Here is a 20,924-nt window from a genome sequence, read left to right as displayed (position 1 = left end):
TCTGAATCAACATAGAATCAACGTAGAACTATATCAAGTGCATAACCAGATACATGTTGTAGCTATCATGCATGCTGCGACTTTGAAACAACAGACATGCTTGTTAATGATAAACAAGACAAGCAATAAGTACCAGTGGCGGATGCACATAGCCACTTGTGGGTGCTTAAGCACCCATTAACTTTGATCATATTTAGTAATTTACATAGACTATTGTATAAATATTTAGATAAATATTGAGTGAGCACCCATAAATAAATTCATTTTTCCTCTTCTTTTGGAGTCTTTATCTGCGAGCACCTATAATTTTAAAATCCTGAATCCGCCACTGATAAGTATGTACTATAGCTGCTATATTTAAGCTAAAGAAAGAGAGTTCGGCTCAAGTAAAAAAAAAGTTCTACTATGAGCCTAATTAGTAAAATATCTCACACTGCCTCATCAAGCACGGGATAAGACAAACCCGATATAACACTCCTCTTAACCTTTGCATATCCCCAATATCCCCAGTTCACGCCCCAACTATTTTTAACCAAAAAATATTCAATACCATTTTCTTTACCATAGCCCACTATTAAGACTGCATGACGTCCCTCGCTTTCTTGATTATTTTCTTTATCAACACATTCATCCTCAATATCTTTTTTGGATGGGCCCATGTAGATGTCCTATAAAATGAAAGAATTCATGAGAAAATAGGAGTAAATTAATAAGTATAAGTTTGAGAAAAGGAGTAAGTATAGAATTGAGAACATGAGTAAATAAGTATAGAATTGAGAAAAGGAGTAAATAATTAGTATAGAACTAAAGCTACATAGCTTTTTTTTTTTTAACCTTTCCAGTATGTTTTCTAAAGCTATCCACATGCGATATACATCCGCTAAGTGGTTGTTGCCTAATAAACTTTTCAACTGTTTCTTTACCGACGTTTCCAACCTTGTAAAACCCACGAATCTTAGTTTTTTCCTGCACCATTTCAAACATTAATTAGCTTAAACCAATATATCTCGTTATAATAATAATAATAATAAAAAGAATAATAATAATAATAATAATAATAATAATTAATAATAATAATAATAATAACAATAAATATAATAATAATATGCACTTACACCTCCTGGTAGGCAACGACAATCTCTTTTCTCCTCAACATAGGGGTACAACTTATCAGGATATATACCTTCCACGGTTGCGAATTGGTAAAACTTGTTGTAGTGACTTGGAAAACATCCTGTGTTTTTACTATATTTGATATTTTTGGGCGTCGGCAATCTGGGATACATACAATCGACGGCATGCTGCTTTGATAAAGGCTTTAACTTGTCCAACTTATAAGGTTTTGACTGCTTCCACGCAAGATAGTACAAAGCCGAGATGGCTTCCGCCCCAACGAAAGCCCAGCATGCGCCTTTAATTTCAAGAGAAAAATTAAGGGAAACTTACACAAATGTCCCAAATAAATCTCAACTTACCAACCTCTAACCATTAGTCATAGACTTACCAAAACTAGCAAACAAAAATTGAAAACCCAAATAATAGGGTTCTTTTTCTCAAAGAATCACATGCAAAAATCACCTTCCATATTTTTAAGCGTGATTAACAACATTAGATACAAGACGGAAAGGAAATTTCATGGACGGGGTAGCAAATAAGGTGATGAAATACAAAAATCTATACAATATTCCAAAAATCTAAACAAAAAAGGAACTTTTTCAATGGGTATAGTTGAAATTCATTGAAAATATATAGATAAGTCAATATACAAAATTTGAGGAAGATTGGAGGTGATTTGGACTGGTTTTGTATCAAAATTCGGTAATTAATCGAGTTCAAAAAGTCTTCTGCGACCACATGTATCAAACATGTATCACGCACAGTATACATGGATTATACTTGTGATACACAATTGATACAAATATGATACATATGTGATACACAAAATGATAACACATATCATTTTTTTTCATGTTCAGCTTTTACTTCGAATTTTCAATTCAAAACCACCTCAAAACTTCACCAAATGCACCAAAACTGAGATTCAAGCTTCTTAAAGTTGTGCCCAATCTATTCTAATAACACTTCACTCAAACAAAGCAAAAATTTGATATTTTTTGTTACAAATAGCTAATTGGCTAATTTGGCTAATATTAGTAATATTTTATCAATTGGCCAATTTTTGTAATGAGCTACTTATAAATGGACATAGCTGGTAATTTCCCAAAAATTAAACCATACAAACAAAAAGATTGTTAAATTCATAGGTAAAAATACATGAAAGGAAAATATTACTTGTAGTGTATCTAACTTACAGCATTTGCCTTGATCTTCCACGGCATTAAGGCAGCCTTTTCCCACCCAAGACCATTGACACTACATATCACCAATCCAATTCGGATAAATGCAGAAAAAGACAAAGAAGCATATCATAAGTAAGTACTCTCTCGATTCCAATATGTTTCGCATAGTTTGATTGGTAAGAATAAATTTTAAAACTTGTAGTCTTAACAATTAACAATGCATGATAAATTTGCGTGGATGCAAGACTTTTGAACGTTACCATCTTAAATATATCATAAAATTTGTATAACTACAAAAGCTTTTTATTAAAGATAAATAAAATGAAAATTTTAAAGCTAAATAATTATAAATATAAAAGTATGTCATTTTTTGAAAACGGGCTAATAAAGAACTAATGTCAAATAAATTAAAATGGAGGGAGGGACTAGATGTTTAGACCACTGACAAAGCAAAAAGAAGATAAACTTTTGGTTCATCTATATTATACTCACAACTCTAAGCAGTTAATATTTGAAGCAAATATATATACTTCAATTTTAACAAACTTGGCTCATGACTTACTGGCACTGAAATCTTAGAACGTCACACAAATACATTACTATTAATAACGATACTTTTATATACACTGTTAATTAGAGGCATTTTATATATATATATATATATATATATATATATATATATATAATATATAATATATATATATTATATATATATATATATATATATATATTAGTAGATAAAATCAATTGAAAAACACCTAGTTCTAAGGAGCATTAATTAGTCACTTGGTTTGGGATAACCATTTAACGGACCTAAAAAACAACTTAGAGAATCATATACACATATTACACAAACTAAAGCTTAAGAAGAAGCTCATGGAGTTGAATAGTAATATTCCTTCATCAAATCAAAGACTACCATTCTTTCATCTCCTTTTTTGTTTTTCTTCTGGTGTCCAATACTCGCATTGGGCCCAAATAATCCTGATTCGCGTCGTCGTAAGGCCCATTTAAGGGGGAATCGCTCTTAAACAAGATCTTTTCCATATGCATAGCCTAAACCGGAAACCTCTGGTTAAGAGCGAAAGGATCTGAACCATTCCACTACTAGCCTTATATTTGTCATTCTTTCCATTTCCGATAACACCACCCCCAATCTCAGACAATGTCAAGTCTTTTCAGAGACATATTACATCCCAAATAGGTCTCTAACCGGCCTAGTACAGTCCAATGCATCAACAAAACAAAATCGCATGTGCAACAACAATATCAGTTTCTCTGTGCACAAATCAATATTCTAGTAATTATTTTCAAAGTCAGGAGACCTTTGGTAATCTCCTAAAACCTTGCACATTGAAAGATAAATTTTAGTATTCATTATTGAAGGCACTCAAGCAAGTTTCCTCATCCGATGAAAGTTGCAACCAAACGAGAGATGCAAAAGAAATCAAGGAAGAAATAGGTACTAAATAAAAATAAAAAATATTTAGCAAAAACATGAAATGTAACTTTATTTGAAGCCATGAAATACATCTTTAAGCTTTGCTCTTCTAAGTGATAGAATCTCTTGTTGCAAAAAAAAAAATTATCAACAAAATGTATATGCACAGATATACAGAAGGAAAAAAAATCAAATAAAAGTAAAAACTGAGAAACCTTCTTGAAGAAATCAGCGGAACACAAACGTAGATCTTCAGGCTTTGAGTAGCTTGGCCGTGAAACTGTAACTCTCTCCACCGGTAACTTACTGTAGTCTGGCACTGAGCTCATTTTTGGAGCTAATGGAACCAAAAAAGAAAAAAAAAACGATAGTTATGGAGTTTATATAACAAAAGAAAGAGAATGTACACAGAAAAAGCGATATGGAAAATGGACCTTAATCTGGTTTTTTTGTAGAGTGGGGAAGAGATGTGCAGATTTGAAAATATGCAGAGAGATGAATGTTTAACGTTAATGGACAAAATGTTTTTGGTGCTGGGCAGTAGTACTAAATAGAAATGGGAGGGGCAGGGGGAGGGTTGCAGTGTAGAGGCGTCAGTCTGTTGTAGACTTGTATCAGTGCAGTGAGATGTACGGATGAGGGCATTAATAAACTGCGCCATGCATGGTGTATGTGTGTTTAGGGAATTTTTGTCTCTTTTAGCAGTAGAGTTTGGTGCACAATATAATTTTTAATATTTTTATCTTATAGGGCGTTTTGACGAAAGATGGTACAGTCAAATCTCTAATTTATTCCGATATTTTTTGACTGCTATAGTGAAATGTTAATATAAAAATAATATATTATAACATAATATAAAAATCGATTCTAAAAAAATTTGACTTTTATAGTAAATGACTGTTATATATAGATGTTATTATAGAAAATCCCGACTCGCTCCGTTTTAATTTATTTGGCATTGTTTGACTGGATACGAAGTTTAAAAAGGAAAAACAAAAATTGAAACTTGTCATCTAAAACAAGCCTTATACATTTGTGTGATTATAAATTATCTCATTAAGGATAATACAAAAATTAAGTTTAAAGTTAAATTATTACTATTAAATATAAATATATAATTTTTTTAAATAAATTAAAAGAAAAAAAGCTTGCCACATTAAATAGGACCGAGGGAGTATTAGATAAAATTTTCACTTAAGAAGCATAAGATAGGAAACATACCCCTGCGAAATCATTAGACAGAGTAAATTTATATACGTAGATATTAGAATCCAAGACCTTAATTACGTGTATTTGTGTAGTTTATCTTTTTTTTTTTTTGCTTTGTCTTATTATCTTTTGAAATTTTCTAAGATATTAATTCTTCGATCATCTTCAAATACAATTCAGCATATCATTATTGTTGTAGTTTGCAACTGTAATGGCAATGTTGTAAACTTCAATTCCATTTGAAACAATGAAATATTTCTTCTCCGATCCAAATTTTATTCATGTGATATTGGTTAGAAAGCGTGTTATGGTTGTAAATATTAGTTATAAAGCGTGTTATGGCTTTCGTAATAGCTCATAAGGAGATAAAAATAGAAGGAAAAAAAAAGGACATGATTAATGTAACAGAATAATGGTGAAGAATTGGGATAGGTGGTAAAGTGAAAGTTTTTTTTTTTTTTTTTTTTTTTTTTTGTCTTGGGAATCTTGGTCATCAGGTCATGAGGTGGAAGAAATCTATTGGAAGGAGAGAAGTACTTCTTACTAGTCATTTTGTTACAATGTTTTTACAAATGCGAAACGACAATTAAATACCTGTTTTTCCAATTTCAAGTTTATTCATGTTTCAATAAGTGATATTAATTAAAATTCGATTGAGTTCACGTTCGAACATTATAGTTTGTTAATTGCTCTTCACGGTGTCCATATTTGTAGTAGTAGCTTTATGCATCACTTAGGGGTCGTTTGGTTGGAATATGATTTATACCGGTATAAGTTATGTCAGTATAAGTTATATTGGGATAAGTTGTACTGGGATTGTTGTTTATTCATTGTTTGGTATGTTGTATTAAGAATGACAATTGCATAGTTTCTAAGAAGAAGGTATAAGTTATACCGGTGTTTATTACCCCACCTTTTATAAGGTATAAGTTATCCCAGTGTTAAAATTAACACCGGGATAACTTATACCTGGTTTACTAACCAAACAGAATATTAAGGTGGTATTAAATTTTTATACCACCCTTATACCTTCTTATACCTCATACCAAATGACCCCTTAGTATCTTTTATATTTTTGTATCCCTAGACTTCTGTTACTACTGCCTTTGTTTCGGCTTTCTGTTTAAATTCTTTAGTGTTAGTTTTATATTTTTGCTTCGATTGTCAAATTTGATTTGCTTGTTCAAAGGTAAAGGTAAGAAAGGTAAAGGTAAGAACTGCGTACACCCTACCCTCCCCAGACCCCACTTGTTGGACTACACTGGATATCCCCAGACCCCACTTGTTAGACTACACTGGGTATCCCCAGACCCCACTTGTTGGACTATATTGGGTATATTGTTGTAATTGCTCTTCACGAAAATGCAAGAAAACAGGATGTTAACAAAGGAAGAGCAAAATCATTTCCTTCTAAAAGACCAACACTGTTCTATTATCTTCTTTTATCCATGTTATTCAGAGAAAGTACAACATTTCTTGTGTCACCATTTTTTTCCTTTTAACAGATCTGATAAAAGAAACGTTGAAATAGAGATAAGCAGTTTAAATTTCCAAGTGACTGCTACCAGCTAATTGGGAAAAATAAGCATCAACTTAATACAGTAGAACTAGGAAAATAAACCATGTAATGAAGATTAGTTTTAATCAACTTCTGAGGCCATGAGAATTTAATAAATCATAACACATATCACTATCTCTACCACAACTTGCATCTCACCCACACTACAAAAAGGGCAAACTGTAAAGTATAAACCAGAAGATATTGGAAAGAAAAAGAAAAATGACTCAATAAATTGTTCTAACATACTCCATATATAACAAACAACCAATCGCACAATCTCTTCGCTACACCATCCAACTTTTCAAGACCATAATTTTGAAACAGCTTCCAAGCAAATGACTACTGTTGCTTGCACTCAGGTGGTCTCTCACCGGGCTGACCGTCAGCTGCAGGTACTCCTCCACTCCTCTGTGTAGACGAGGAATAAGTAAGCATGTCAGAGGTTTATAAAGGAGATGAAGTAAACTTCAGCAAACAAAAACGAACCATGCATTATACCTTGCGCACAGCAGATGACTGCAATGATGATTGAAACAAAGAGAGGAAAACGGTTAGCACTAATGGACATCTCAACTAACAATGATATTTGTGTTGCTAACAATTCAATTACCTTCTTCTTGGTCTTTGTAACATGTTCATCCTCATCGTCGTCATCTTCATCTTCATCCTCCTCTTCCTCATCCTCTTCATCCTCATCTTCATCTTCATCTTCATCTTCATCATCTTCTTCATCTTCATCATCTTCTAAGTCAATGTAATCTTCATCCTGAGCAGCTTCCCCAGTAAACCATGAAACTGCATGCGGAATAATCTTATCTCGGATAGTTGACCTGCATAAATCATAAGCATATGGATCTTTAACAACTAAAATGGGCATATGGACCTTTAACAACTAAAACAGGCATATAATCGACATTTTAGTTTGTTTATATTCTGAATGTGCAACATTTAAATCCAAGAAAATCACACTCATGTGCTTGAGCAAATTGATTAGTTCAGGTTGGCTTACCCAATATCATAGTCTTGTTCCATCAAATTTTGAAGTTCTTCAGCCTATACAAGAAAAGAAAATGGGTTACAAACCACTTTAAACTGTACATATGTGTGTGTTTGTGTAATGTAACCACTAGAACATTTCATACAGCATCTTCGTCAATATCTTCTTCGTCATCGGGTACTTGAGGTGGACTAAAGAAGTTGAAGAAACTTTCACATTGTTCTGTTTTAGTGATAGGTTTGGAGTTCTTTGACCCCTTCTTTGGCTTCTTCTTCAGAATCTTTTGTGTCAAGCATTTACCTGGATACCACTCAATCTCGGTCCTACAAAATTCAGAGAGATAAGAAGCCATGGTGGGAAAAATAATCACAACAATCAGATGAAGAAACCTTGCTTGCTGATTATGAGGTGGTGACATACCCTATTGCCTTCTCCAAAATTGGTTCATCTTCATCAATCATGTGATAGGTCTTGGTCAGCACAGTGTTTGTGAAGTAGGGATTAGTCTCGAAGAAAAATTCAAGCTTAAAACCCTTTGGATTTTCAATCCTCGACCATTTTATATCCTTGAGAAATTTGAGAGCTCCTTCATCTCGCTCAGTAATCTGTAACTCATAGAATAGACCAGATTAGTGCCATTTTGGCTAGTTATAAAAGAAAATTTAAGGGACACAAATAGAGGACTTGTCATCAACTAACCTCTTCAGCTAACACTTCATTATTCTTCATTGCAGTGACCCAAAAATCAGGAACACCTTTCTCTATATAAAATGAAAGAGACAAAAGCTATTTGTCAACAATACCGATTGTCATAAAGCAACAATCAAGGAAAATTGATAATCAACATACCCACTGCGTCTTTATCCTCTTCCTTATCTGCTGCAGCAGTCTGAGTTGCCTCGCCAACAACTTCAACAACTCCATTAACAATTTCAGATCTCTGCGAATGTTTTTTTAGTTAAGTTCAGTTATATCAAGGCAACAACATCGAAGGATGCAAAGAGGTAAATGAAGCAATATGGCAGACCTTTGTATATAGTGGCTGATACTGCTTCTGGTACTTGGCTTCAAGGGCTGCTCTCTCCTCAAAAAATTTTGCCTCCAATTCATCATGTTGAGTCTGTGTTTAAAAAGATGACAACGAATCAACATCAATAGACACAAATTTGAAAATCGGATAAGACAGAGATCTAACAGAAAAACACAGGTGAGTATCCAGATACTAAAGTTAATTAAAATGCAACAGAAACACAATTAGGCAGCTAACACAAAGGATACCCTGTTAACCGAGATATTGCACCAAAAAAACAGGCGACACTGCTGACCACCCGAGGTTGCATTATCTTTTAAAACAAGGGCCAGCGTGAGTTGCAGATTCTGCTCCCACTCTACTTTTTTCTGTTCTCCTTGGAAACTATATTTTGTAGAGACAGTGGCTTTTTGAAAGGCTAGAAACTTCGTATTCAACCAGCACTAATAAGGCCATTCCTAGTGAAACTGGTGGAACTATTCCAAGTACCTATGTAAATCTCTGATTTTTTATGTGCTCATCATGCGACCTAGTCTTGATATTGAATGAAAAAAACATTTTATTGAAGAACTCAACATCTAGATAAGAATGGGAGAAGGAGCAACAGCGAATCGTGACGCATTATTTTACTTGGAAGAAGATCTTAGCTGCCCTCTCTCATAAATTTGAACATAATTTGGAAACTAGTGCGCAATGTACCACATGAATCAGCGCAACTAGTATTGTGTATGGCACTATATTAACACATCTGTTTCCTAGTAACCTCCAATTAGCCAAACAGATGGTGGAGGGAATAATTACCACACACTTGAACCGAAAACCTACACATACAAACTCAGGTTCCTATGGCAAAACGGAGTAAACATGTTCCCCTCTAGTGAGGTGATGCTTATTATCAGAAGCCAAAATGTGATCCATTGAACCACTAACATCCAGTGAATCTATATAATCTTTAAAAAGTTCTATAATCAATACCGCTTGCACTCCCACTCCCACAATCCAACCTGCCCACCCCCTGCCTTTTCTACTACAGTACAGTCAGAATGTTGAACAATGTAATATAAACTTGAGTGCATGGTTCCTACTGCAATTTAGTATCTACAATTTGTGCTTTCATTTAGTACAATCAACTTCCCATCATTTGAATGTCAAAATTTCTTACAAAGCAACCCAAAGCTTTGTCAATTCAACTTCAGATATGAAGATCTTCAAGAACCCGAAGAGGAAAACCAGGAAAGTAAACCAACTGATAAAGAAACTCATACAAACAAAAGATTGAGGAGCGGAGGTGAAAAAACTGAGAAAGCCCCAGTCTTTTCATTTTTTATCAACTTCTCCACAGTTAAACAGATGGGTTGACCTCATAAAACCTTCTGTAAATACTCGCCAAAAAAACAAACAAGCTCCAAAATATGTTTTTTGAACTATATATATGAATTTAAATGTCTAATAGGATAACAATTATCACAATCATTAACAAGAACCATGTTTGGCAAGAGGCACATAACATAGGCAAAAACTAGAGAACTTCATTGAAACAACAAATACAAAATAATTTGCTAAAAACGGCACGGTACCACGAAAGAACATATTTAAACAACATTGGGTAAGAATACCACTTGCCTGAATCTCCCTAAGAACCTCAACTCGTTTTCTAACATTGGGAGATAAATTCTCTAGCACGTTTGAGTGCTTCCCAGTTAGGCCCTGAAGCTTATTCTACAAAAACAAACCACGAATATCACACCCAGATCAAAGCATAATAATAATCTCCATAAAGCAAAAACAAACAAAGAACGGAAAAGATGCACTAAAAAAACTCACTTTGAGAACATTAACAAGGTCATCTCTGTCATCGGCATTCAAAGCTACAAAAAAAAAAGACGTTCAGTTAAGAGAAATTCAAACCCAATACAACAAAAAACGAAGAGAAACAAAGAAATAAGACTATAGGATTCTGTTTAAGTAGATAAGGTATTTACCAGCAGTAAGATCGGCGACGTTGAAGTTATCTTTAGCGTTGCTCATTATTGATTTGCTGAAGCTCAAAAACTAGAAGAGCAACCAAAGGAGAAAACCCTAAAAACAGGGGGAGGAAAATTGGGGAAAGAGATGAGAGAGAGAAATGGCTAAGCGCCCAAATTTAAGCTCTTTTACTACTGTCCTCTATCTCTGTCAGAAAACCTAGCACCTTACTGGGTCCAATATATTGACTCTCACTTAAGGCCGTGTTTGGTAGGCGATAAATTCTAATGCGGATATACTAAATTTTTATTTCTTTCTTGCTACTATATTTTTCTCCTAATTTGCTTTTTATTTATGTTAAGAAAAGGATTTTCATTATATAACCTTTCTTAGACATTTATTCATTATTTGATATCAGAAAATACTCATTTAATAATCAGCATATTTTAAGTGTGAACCAAAGTTAACATTAAGATATTAAGATGAGCACGCAAAAGCAAATAAGCTATACATTATTACGAGTTTAAGTTTGATGCACTGTGAGCGTAAAAGACTTCTTAGTAAGAGTGTATGATTATCTAAAGCTATGTCAACTATCATCTGGTTTATACACAAATTTCTTGCAATAATAACATCACACGAGATTGTTTACTTTCTTTTTAGTTTAGCTTCATCTAGTAAACTCAAATTCTCTTACTTTCGACTATTTTAAAGACATAATTACCCTAAATACCCAAAACTTTAATTGCTCAATATTCGGTTCTCGAGATTAACAATAAAATTAGGAGTTGATTTTGGCACTTACTTCTAAGGCTCCGTTTGGCCATGAGTTTTGCCAAAATAAATTTGGGATTTATTTTCAAAACTCATGTTTGGCCATAAATTTTGCTCATATTTTGGCCAAATCCCAAATTTCAAATCCCAAAATCAGCTATTGAGATGATTTTAGGCCAAAATCTCAAAACTTGGAATTATGTACATGTTTTTCCAAAATAAAGTTGGAAAATATGTTTTGAAAACATATGTCCAAACACATTTTCATCTTCAAACTAAACTTCACCCAAATCAGATTTTTCAAAACAAATTTGGGACCTATGGCCAAAAGCTAGCTAAATTTTAAATAATTCTTGTTTGAGACTCTTTTTCAAAATTTCGAAATTTGAACCAAACACCACCACCATTAGCAAATGGAAACTGGAATATGACACTGCATATACAATGATTTAAGTTCAAATTACACCTGCTTCTATTTGACTATTCTCATTGAGAAGTGTTTATTTATACGCAACAGTTAAAATGTAGGCATAACTGTTCCCAACCATTATTTATATTTGGCAAAATACCTTAACACCCCCTAAACTTAACACGGATTATTATTTACAACCTTAAACTATTCGTGGTCTTTATTACCCCCTTCAATTTGGCCTTTTGAGAGTCATTACCCTCCTGGACGCTGATGTGGCAAAGAGTGTGCGTGCACTCGCCTGCCACGTGAATTTTTCTGTATATGTCGTATTTTTTAAAAAAATATATATATTTTTACCTTTTTAAGTATGTTACTTTTTTGGATAATTTTTTCCGAATACAATTTATAATAAAACTTGGATAGAACTACATTATTTAGGTTAATTCTTTTTATTTGGCTAAAAATAATAAAGTTTCAGTTAATCTTTTTCTGAATTTGACCTGAAAATAAAGATTTATACAATTGAAATAAATAGTCAAGACATCTAAAAAGTTATAAAAAAATACATAGTTCGAAATTAATTATTTTGGCTATATTTTTTTATATATCTCTAAATTATGGTGCTCTAAAAATATATTTTTTAAACAGATTTTACCTGAAAAAGTAAAAAATACGCAGTTTAAATAAATAATCATTGCATCAAAGGGAGAAATAAAAAGAGTGTACAATGCTATATAAAAAATATATTTTTAGAGCACCATAATTTAGAGCTATATAAAAAATTATAGCCAAAATAATTAATTTTGAACTATATATTTTTATAACTTTTTAGATGTTTTGACTATTTATTTCAACTGTATAAATCTTTATTTTCAGGTCAAATTCAGAAAAAGATTAAATAAAACTTCATTATTTCTAGCCAAATAAAAAAATTTAGCCTAAATAATGTAGTTCTATCCAGGTTTTATTATAAATTGTATTCGAAAAAAATTATCCAAAAAAGTAACATACTTAAAAAGGTAAAAATATATCTATTTTTTAAAAAAATGCCATATACACAGAAAAATCCACGTGGCAGGCGATTGCACCCACACTCTTTGCCACATCAGAGCCTAGGAGGGTAATGGCTCTCAAAAGGCCAAGTTGAGGGGTAATTAAGACCCGAATAGTTTAAGGCTGTAACTAATAGAGTAATATTCCATGTCAAGTTTAGGGGGGTGTTAAGGTATTTTGCTTTTATATTTTTTCCCCACTAATAATCAAAAGCCAGCAGTTTCATCATCTTGTGTTCCATTTTTTCCTACTTATTCAGATATATTTCTTCTTTATAATGGAAAAATCCCCGAGAAACAATAGCACACGGTTTGAAACTCGATAGATAATACACCGGCCCTCCTTGTTCATAGTTGACAACCATCTATCTGCAGTTTGCTCCCTTCTGAACAACCATATTTAAGCATATTAAACCTGTACACCAGTCTCATTTCTTTATCCAGCAACATAAAGAAATCTTTACAAGATTCTCCGACAAAGCAACAATTTAATACTTGCCATTATACTAGTGCCAGGCTTTCAAAAGCTGTATCTGACTAAGAAATATAATGGTTTTAGCTCAGATCAGTACACTCAGCGCAAGCAGGGGACAAAAAGTATCATATATGATTTTAACTCGAAAAACATCCATGCTTTTGGAAAGATGGATATTATTCCTAGTTCCTACTATCAATGTAAGATATTCATCATCAGACAATCCTGCAACTTTTACTAGCTATTCTACATCATCCATTTATTACCATCAGAAAGCAAAATGGGAAAGCAAAGGATGATACATGATCACATAGTTTCTAGAGATCACTGACAACAGCATCTTTAACGATGATATGTGCTTGGATTTCAAGTTTCAACCCCAAGCAATCTAGAGCAACACCCAGATATTAGCTCTGTAATTATCACATACCAATAGATCACTATCGGAACAAAGCTTAGCTCTTTGGGTTCTAAGCTTTGTCATCACCATCAACTTCTGAACCAACTTTTGAATCAACAATTTTGGCTTTTTTCGGTGCCATGACACGTCCAGTCATAGGATGAACTGGACTTTTGTCCCATAGCTAGCATAGGTGGAGGAGGTAATACACCTGCTCGGAAAAGAAGACGTTCAACCGGTTCTGACGGCTGTGCACCAACGGATAACCAATATCTGCAGAACTGCAGAGATTAGGTAAACAGTACATGATTGTGTCATCTTAATAGCTAGCTGATGATCAGAGAGTATAAGAATCAACAAGGTCTTGCAGCAACTAAAAGTAAAGTCAGAGTATAACCATTTGAGCACTATTTTAATTTTGGACATTTGCAAGAGTAGCAAAATTAGAAAGTTCATGAGACAACAGCACAGTGCTACTGTAATTTTTACAAATTGGAAGAAACAGGTCCTACAAATATCAACTATAATTTTACTCCCTGCTCAACCCAGCCAAAATGAAGTCTTCAACCAAAATAAAAGGTTTAAAAAGAGATAGATAAACTAACAAGCGTCATTTCACTCACATATGTTTCTCTCCATCAGCAGCAGGTCAAGTTCTACATGATTATTGTCAGTTAAAGCACACAGTGCAGCAAACCATTTATTCCCGTCATTATTTGTCAATGGAAAACATCACTCCTAAAACTTAAAAGAACACAAATCCTCTCTGTTGGTAGCAAAAAATCTCACGAACTTCTAAGACAGCAAACTGTTAACGAATTCCCAGATGAGTTAGCATATTGTTCTATCCACTTGTTACACTCTCAACAAAAGGTAGATATTAACATATCTCATAAGAAAATTATAACCCAGGTACTCATAATTATAAGTTTCTTCCATAAGTAAATAACTTCTTACATGAAACATCTAAGGGGATGCAACAAATATACAACCAAGTATATAAACCACCGCCCACCAGGAAAAAAGTGGCCATTTTACAGTGGTCTAATGCTTCTGATCCCTAACATTAAATATGCTCGCATAATCAAGTGAATCTTAATTGCACCGTTTTCCTTGTCTCTTCGCCATCATAGTTAACATTGGTCCACAACCTCCTTAGATCCAGTTGCACCTTTTCCATACAATTACCTGTATAACTCTATTCAAACAGCTTGGTTGCTCCCTCATACATATCTTCAATAGTCGCCCTCAAAATTACCCAAACACTTTAAATTGCTCCATTCAGTCAGACATCCCCTCTTACACACTCACGTCATTGTTACACTCTCACATCATTGTTAGCCAGCGTATTCACCAATTTCATATGCGACGATATTCTTTATGAAGGATTACCGACCAGATGAACAGAAATTTAAAGTTACAAGTTAGCAAAATTTATTTTAAATTTATTTACCACACCCTTAGGCTAGTTGTCTTTTAAATTTATGTAGTTAGGATAGTTTGTCCCTGAAGACTCTCATGTTAAACTTTTGGACTTTGTTAGCTTTTTATCCTTAGCATAGACCTCATTGTAACAGAGTTAACAAACTCTCACTTTTGTACTTTTGCTATCATGAGTCTACTTGATGGAATTTATAATACCACTTACTTCATCAAAACAAGTTAGCAAAATCTGTTTTACGTGACTACAATGTTATTCTTGATCCTACAGCTATAAACTAGTCTTAACCATTCGCATTCGTAGCCATTAAAAATTTCCAACGATCCTGCAGATCAAACAAACTTTACCTAACTACAAAAGCTATACCAATATTGAGCTTCCACATTTTGCTCAGGCTGGGCGCTTTCTCTTCTTCTTTCTCCCATGAAGTCTAGCCTGTTTTGCACGCTCTCGGAAGGTCTCCTCTACCATCTCTGGCTCTTTTCTCAATCATCTTACACGCTCAGCTGGAAACACCACCTCTTCTAACTCAGTTGTCCCATCTGGATCACTATAATTCACATATTGACTCTGCTCTATTCCCGTCAATTCGACCACAGTAATCATGCACAAGTCCTTATAATGCTTAGGGAGCTTAAGTGCCTTGTACACATTAAAAGTGACCTCATCGTCAACTCTCATTTTTAACTTCCCCGCCCTCACAATAATTGCTCCACCAGTAGCTAAGAATGGTCGCCCCAAAATAATGGGCACTTCCTCATCTGCCTCGTAATCAAGAACAATAAAATCAACAGGAAGAATAAATTTTCCCACTCGAACTAACACATCTTCAACAATTCCTTCTGGCATGACTAGTGACCTATCTGCTAACTGTAAAGTGATTGTAGTAGGTCTAAGCACCCCCAATCCGAGTTGCTTGAACAAAGAGGATGACATCAAATTTATACTAGCCCCTAAATCACACAGGGCTCTACCAACTTCTTGTTTTCCAAGAGACAAAGGAATTGTGAAACTCCCAGGATCCTTCAACTTAGGAGGAAGTTTACTCTGAACTCTGGCACTGCACTCTTCAGTAAGAGCAACTGTTTCGAACTCTGCATGTCTTCGTTTGTTTGCCATAATATCTCTGAGATACCTTGCATACTTAGGCACTTCCTGCAAAATTTCCACCAAAGTCAAATTCACACTCACTTAGCTTAAAATATCTAGGAATTTCTTGTATTTAGCATCATCTTTTTGCTTCTGCAGTCTTTGTGGAAACGGAGGTGGTGGCCTAGTCTCAATTACTGGCTCGGGTCCTTTATCATCTTTCTCATTCCCCTCAACTGGCTTGGGACTAATTCTCCTTCGGGATGAGCTGTATTCTTCTTTTTCTTTGGAACTTCTTCTAATGCTCTTCCATTTCTTAAGGTAACCGCATTGACTTGAGCTTTAGGATTGGGCTCAGTATCACTAGGAAGAGCCCCTGCTGGTCTGGTATTTTGGGCTCTGGCAAGTTGGCCCACGTGGTGCTCCAAATTTCTCAGTGCTGCGGCTTGAGCCTGCTGATCAGCCATTATTTTCTGATTGAAAGTTTGTTGATCTGCTATTAATTTCTGATTGAAGGCTTGCTGATCTGCTATTAATTTCTGATTGAGGGCTTGCTGGTCGGCCATCAATTTCTTCATCATCTCCTCAAGGCTAGCTTGTTGTTCATCCTGAGGTGGTCTGGATTGTTGTTGAGGTGCTTGAGGCCGGCATTGATTCTGATTGCCTTGATATCCACCCCAGGAGAAGTTTGGGTGATTCCTCCAGTTGGGGTTGTAAGTGTCCCCATACTGATTTGTTTGGCCTCGATTTGCATTACCCACAAAATATACAGACTCTGGATTTGCTGGGCATAGATTGCTCATGTGACCCTCTCCATATACTTCACAAAATATTTGAACTTGTTGCACTGGCTGGGCTTGTTGCTTGTTAATGATCATGGTCATCTGATTGACTTGGTTGGTCAGCGTAGAGACATGTGCTGACAATGCTGAGACAACATCTAATTCGAGAACCCCTAGTGATTTTTATACCATGTTCCTACCCATCTTTTCGCGAATATCGCCCCCGATTGCTCCCGGATCATTCCTACACATAAAAACACATCAAATTAACATAAATCAACACATTTCACTTCCTAAATCCACGAAACAAAAGCAAGATATGAGGTTATATCCATACAAATATATATATACTTTAAGCAAAATATCAACTGTACCCATTAATCGATTCATCTTATCTGAACTTTAACAAGAGACCAGAAAATGAAAATAAAACATCTCTAAATTATAAATGGAAATAATCATGTAGGGAATCATAACAAAAACAACAACTTCTGGAAATGTACTTACTTCACCCTGTCAAAATTAAGACCCATCCGTTTGCCACCATCTTAACCTGTACAAGTGAAAATTGTACAAGATATTTATCAGCACCTCAAAAAAATATTACTTCCTAACTTTTTTTATAAAATACTTTTTTTAATGAAGTAAGATGTTAAATTTCTAGCATCAAGAAGATGCAATGAGGACAAAAGTGAGACGTAGCTCCACTACAGCATGTCCAAGCGAGATCAGGACGCTAACCAAAAATANACTAAAATACTATATCGTGCCCTACTACTCTTTCGTTTCTTGAGCCGACGGGTTTTTAGGAAACAACCTACTCTACTCACCCGGTAGGACTAAGGTCTGCGTACACTCTACCCTCCCAAACCCCACTTGTGGGAACTCACTAGGTTGTTGTTGTTGTTGTATATGTCCCCTACCAGCCTAAATGAATACAGTTCCTTGATAACTCCAAACTCTTAATTCAACATTAACCAACTGAGGTTTCTTGTCAACAAAACCTTTACACTATACAAGGATAAGAACCCAAAATCAATCAGTTAAAGGAATAGAAAATCAAGCTGAAAGATGACAATTTTCAAATAGGGTTTAATCCAAAGAAAGTGAAATTACCAACTGTTATTAGCTCATAACAATACAGTAGTGCTTAACTTCCTATTGAAGAATAAGTTAGGCTGCTGCTTAACCTTGTCTAGTTAAGCTCATATGTATCCCTCGGGGAGATAGGGTTTACCTGGGAGAGGATTGTAGTAACCGAGGACTTCCAAGTGCTTGCCATCTCGGGGAGATATGCTATCCGCCGCCATTACTCTGTAAAAAGGTTTGTTTTTGCATCCAAACCTTGACAACCGCAATCTTACCACCATTTTTCTCTGCCTCTTCTTAGCTCCAAATGTTTGCTCTCTAGTGGCGGCAATAGCAGGGTTCCGATGGCGGCTGATTTTGTTGTAATCAAGGTAAGTGATCGTTTGGTAGGATGCATTCTAGAAAATAAACCATACATTAGCTTTTGTATTACTAATTCTTTATTTTAAACGTATGTGTTACTAATGCAAGTAATACTTGTACTATTCTATATATAATTAGTACATTATGGTATTAGCAATATCAAGAATATTAATGCAAGCATTAGCGTGGTGAAAGATAAAATTATCGTTAAAGTTCCTTAAAGCAAAGAATACGGAGGGTATTTTTGTAAACAATTAATTTTCTTAAAAATTATGGGATATATTTTAATTTTTAATACACCACACAAAACAGTGGATAAGAAATAGGATTAGTTACCTCCTATAGCAAAGGTTGATACCTTATTTATTTTAAATAAATACCCTTTTAAAAAATTATATTCCATAGCTACCTTTTGATTTTTATAGCCAAATATCTATTTATGGTCACCTCCTATCCTTAAGCCATAAAATAAGCTGTATATTATTTTTCTCTCTCATATCCCCTCAAATTTCTCCTATCCCCTACCCCATATCTATTCTCCCTCTCTCTCTCTCTACTTCCTGATGTCTTCTCCTCCGCCGGACGCTGGAGCAATTGCCACCGTCACCGTTCGACCGTGGCCGTTATTCATTGATACCGCTGCCCTCAGCCTCCCAATCTCATTCTCTGACGCAACATATCGGATCAACAAAAACCTCCGTTTTCGCCGGTAATTACGTGCTAATCGTCGGCAACCAGAGGCAACGGTGACGACGAGCAAGGACTGGATACTGATGCTGCTTCAACGAGACGACATAGGGTTGTTCTTGAACAAAGACAACGGAGTTGGGGGCTGAGCAACTTGAATTTTCTATTAATATATTTCAATGTATCTCGCTGTATTTCATTGTATTCATTGTCTTTTTTCATTGTATTTCAATGTATCTCGCTGTATTCTATGTATTTCATTGTATTCATTATCTTTTTTTTCATTGTATTTCAATGTATCCCGCTGTATTCTATGTATTTCATGGTATTCACTGTCTCGCTATATTCCATGAATGTATTCATTTTTTTTAATTAATATAACTTATGTATTCAGATGTATTATATAATTTTTCTGAAGATTGCTATGTTTTGGGATGTTTTTCGGTTGAGAATCTTTTTTATAACTGGAAATACAAAATTTATGTATTATAATTGAGTTTGTTGAGTTATATTAGGAGTCTATTATGTTAATTGATTCACTTTTCGTTTAAAAACAGTGTAATTCCATGTTTCACGCCATGAATACAGTCGAATACAATAATATGTTCAGCTGTAATCCCATGTTTCATGCCATGAATACAGTCGAATACACTCGAATATAATAATCTGTCTAGCTGTAATTCCCTGTTTCACGCCTAGAAATGCTACTGTATTCATGAATACAGTAGCTTAAATACATCGAATACACTCTAAAAAATCTGAAAACATAGCTATAGGAAGTAATATAGTAAATGGTAGCTACAACTAGCTAATAACCACTAAAACATAGTGGTTTCTGAAAGTTTCTCTAAGAAATAACATTTGCATTACTAATCAATATATTACCAATTCATGTATTACTAAATCAACACATTTCACATCCTAAATCCACGAAACAAAAGCAAGATATGAGGTTATATCCATACAAATATATATATATACTTTAAGCAAAACATCAACTGTACCCATTAATCGATTCATCTTATCTGAACTTTAACAAGAGACCAGAAAATGAAAATAAAACATCTCTAAATTATAAATGAAAATCATCATGCTAGGAATCATAACAAAAACAACAACTTCTGGAACTGCACTTACTTCACCCTGTCAAAATAAAGACCCATCCGTTTGCCACCATCTTCACCTGTACAAATGAAAATTGTACAAGATTTCATCAGCACCTCTAAAAAATATTACTTCCTAACTTTTTTATTAAATACTTTTTTTAATGAAGTAAGATGTTAAATTGCTAGCATCAAGAAGATGCAATGAGGACAAAAGTGAGACGTTAGCTCCATTACAGCATGTTCCAAACGAAGATCAGGGAGCTAACCAAAAATATTGTAAAATACTATATGTCCCTACCATTCTTTTCTTTTTCTTGAGCCGAGGGTCTTTAGGAAACAACCTCTCTACTCGCCCGGGTAGGGGTAAGGTCTGCGTACACTCTACCTCCGAAGACCCCACTTGTGGGAACTCACTGGGTTATTATTGTTGTATATGTCCCCTACCAGCCTAAATCGAATACACTTCCTTGATAACTCCAAACTCTTAATTCAACATTAACCGACTGAGGTTTCTTGTCAACAAAACCTTTACACCATACAAGGATAATGTGATGACCCAAAAGGTCATAAGTTGTTATTAAAATGAATTCTGCATTCCGAGACCTTAAAAACCTCTTTTAGCATCACCTCGATTTGCGTGCGCAGTCGGGCGCATAGCCGGAAAGCGTATATTGTGAAAATCTGTGAAAAATGATAAATTTTGACTATAAAATGAATTAATTTGACTTCGATCAACGTTTTGGGTAAACGG

General features: G+C 34.5%; 2 protein-coding genes and 1 pseudogene across 3 annotated transcripts; all 3 read right to left on the bottom strand.

The window, feature by feature from the left end:
• Window positions 1–428: 428 nt before the first annotated feature.
• On the bottom strand, window positions 429–4,070 carry LOC109220629 (ervatamin-B-like). The gene is made up of 5 exons (XM_019385089.1): window positions 3,957–4,070; window positions 2,313–2,373; window positions 1,116–1,411; window positions 835–966; window positions 429–668 (listed from the first exon to the last, which is right to left on the bottom strand). The coding sequence occupies exons 1-5, from the start codon at window positions 4,068–4,070 to the stop codon at window positions 429–431; spliced, it is 843 nt and encodes a 280-aa protein (XP_019240634.1).
• A 2,488-nt stretch (window positions 4,071–6,558) lies between these two features.
• On the bottom strand, window positions 6,559–10,711 carry LOC109220631 (nucleosome assembly protein 1;3). Of its 2 annotated transcripts, XM_019385090.1 has the most exons (12): window positions 10,521–10,711; window positions 10,363–10,406; window positions 10,162–10,257; window positions 8,536–8,628; window positions 8,358–8,448; window positions 8,208–8,269; window positions 7,929–8,113; window positions 7,654–7,831; window positions 7,521–7,564; window positions 7,122–7,341; window positions 7,010–7,027; window positions 6,559–6,919 (listed from the first exon to the last, which is right to left on the bottom strand). In XM_019385090.1, exons 1-12 carry the CDS (start codon window positions 10,564–10,566, stop codon window positions 6,851–6,853), a joined length of 1,146 nt encoding a protein of 381 aa, XP_019240635.1. In that variant the 5' UTR covers window positions 10,567–10,711; the 3' UTR covers window positions 6,559–6,850. The 2 variants fall into 2 exon arrangements, with proteins under 2 accessions (XP_019240635.1, XP_019240636.1); XM_019385091.1 differs by lacking the exon at window positions 7,010–7,027.
• Window positions 10,712–13,676: 2,965 nt separating this feature from the next.
• Window positions 13,677–18,298, bottom strand: LOC109220630 (annotated as a pseudogene).
• Between the last annotated feature and the right edge of the window lie 2,626 nt (window positions 18,299–20,924).

Source organism: Nicotiana attenuata, unplaced genomic scaffold, assembly GCF_001879085.1.
Source record: "Nicotiana attenuata strain UT unplaced genomic scaffold, NIATTr2, whole genome shotgun sequence".
In the NCBI taxonomy this organism is placed as follows: Eukaryota; Viridiplantae; Streptophyta; class Magnoliopsida; order Solanales; family Solanaceae; genus Nicotiana; species Nicotiana attenuata.
Note: the sequence above shows the minus strand (reverse complement) of the source record. Positions and strands in the feature narration are given on the sequence as shown.

Coding starts and splice junctions, on each gene's coding strand:
- LOC109220631 (XM_019385090.1), bottom strand. CDS start 10,566: ATGAGCAACGCTAAAGATAACTTCAACGTCGCCGATCTTACTGCTG. Junction 10,407..10,520: donor CGTCGCCGATCTTACTGCTG/GTAAATACCTTA, acceptor TTTTTTTTGTAG/CTTTGAATGCCGATGACAGA. Junction 10,258..10,362: donor ACCTTGTTAATGTTCTCAAA/GTGAGTTTTTTT, acceptor TTGTTTTTGTAG/AATAAGCTTCAGGGCCTAAC.
- LOC109220629 (XM_019385089.1), bottom strand. CDS start 4,070: ATGAGCTCAGTGCCAGACTACAGTAAGTTACCGGTGGAGAGAGTTACA. Junction 2,374..3,956: donor CCGCTGATTTCTTCAAGAAG/GTTTCTCAGTTT, acceptor GGTGATATGTAG/TGTCAATGGTCTTGGGTGGG. Junction 669..834: donor TTAGAAAACATACTGGAAAG/GTTAAAAAAAAA, acceptor TTCATTTTATAG/GACATCTACATGGGCCCATC.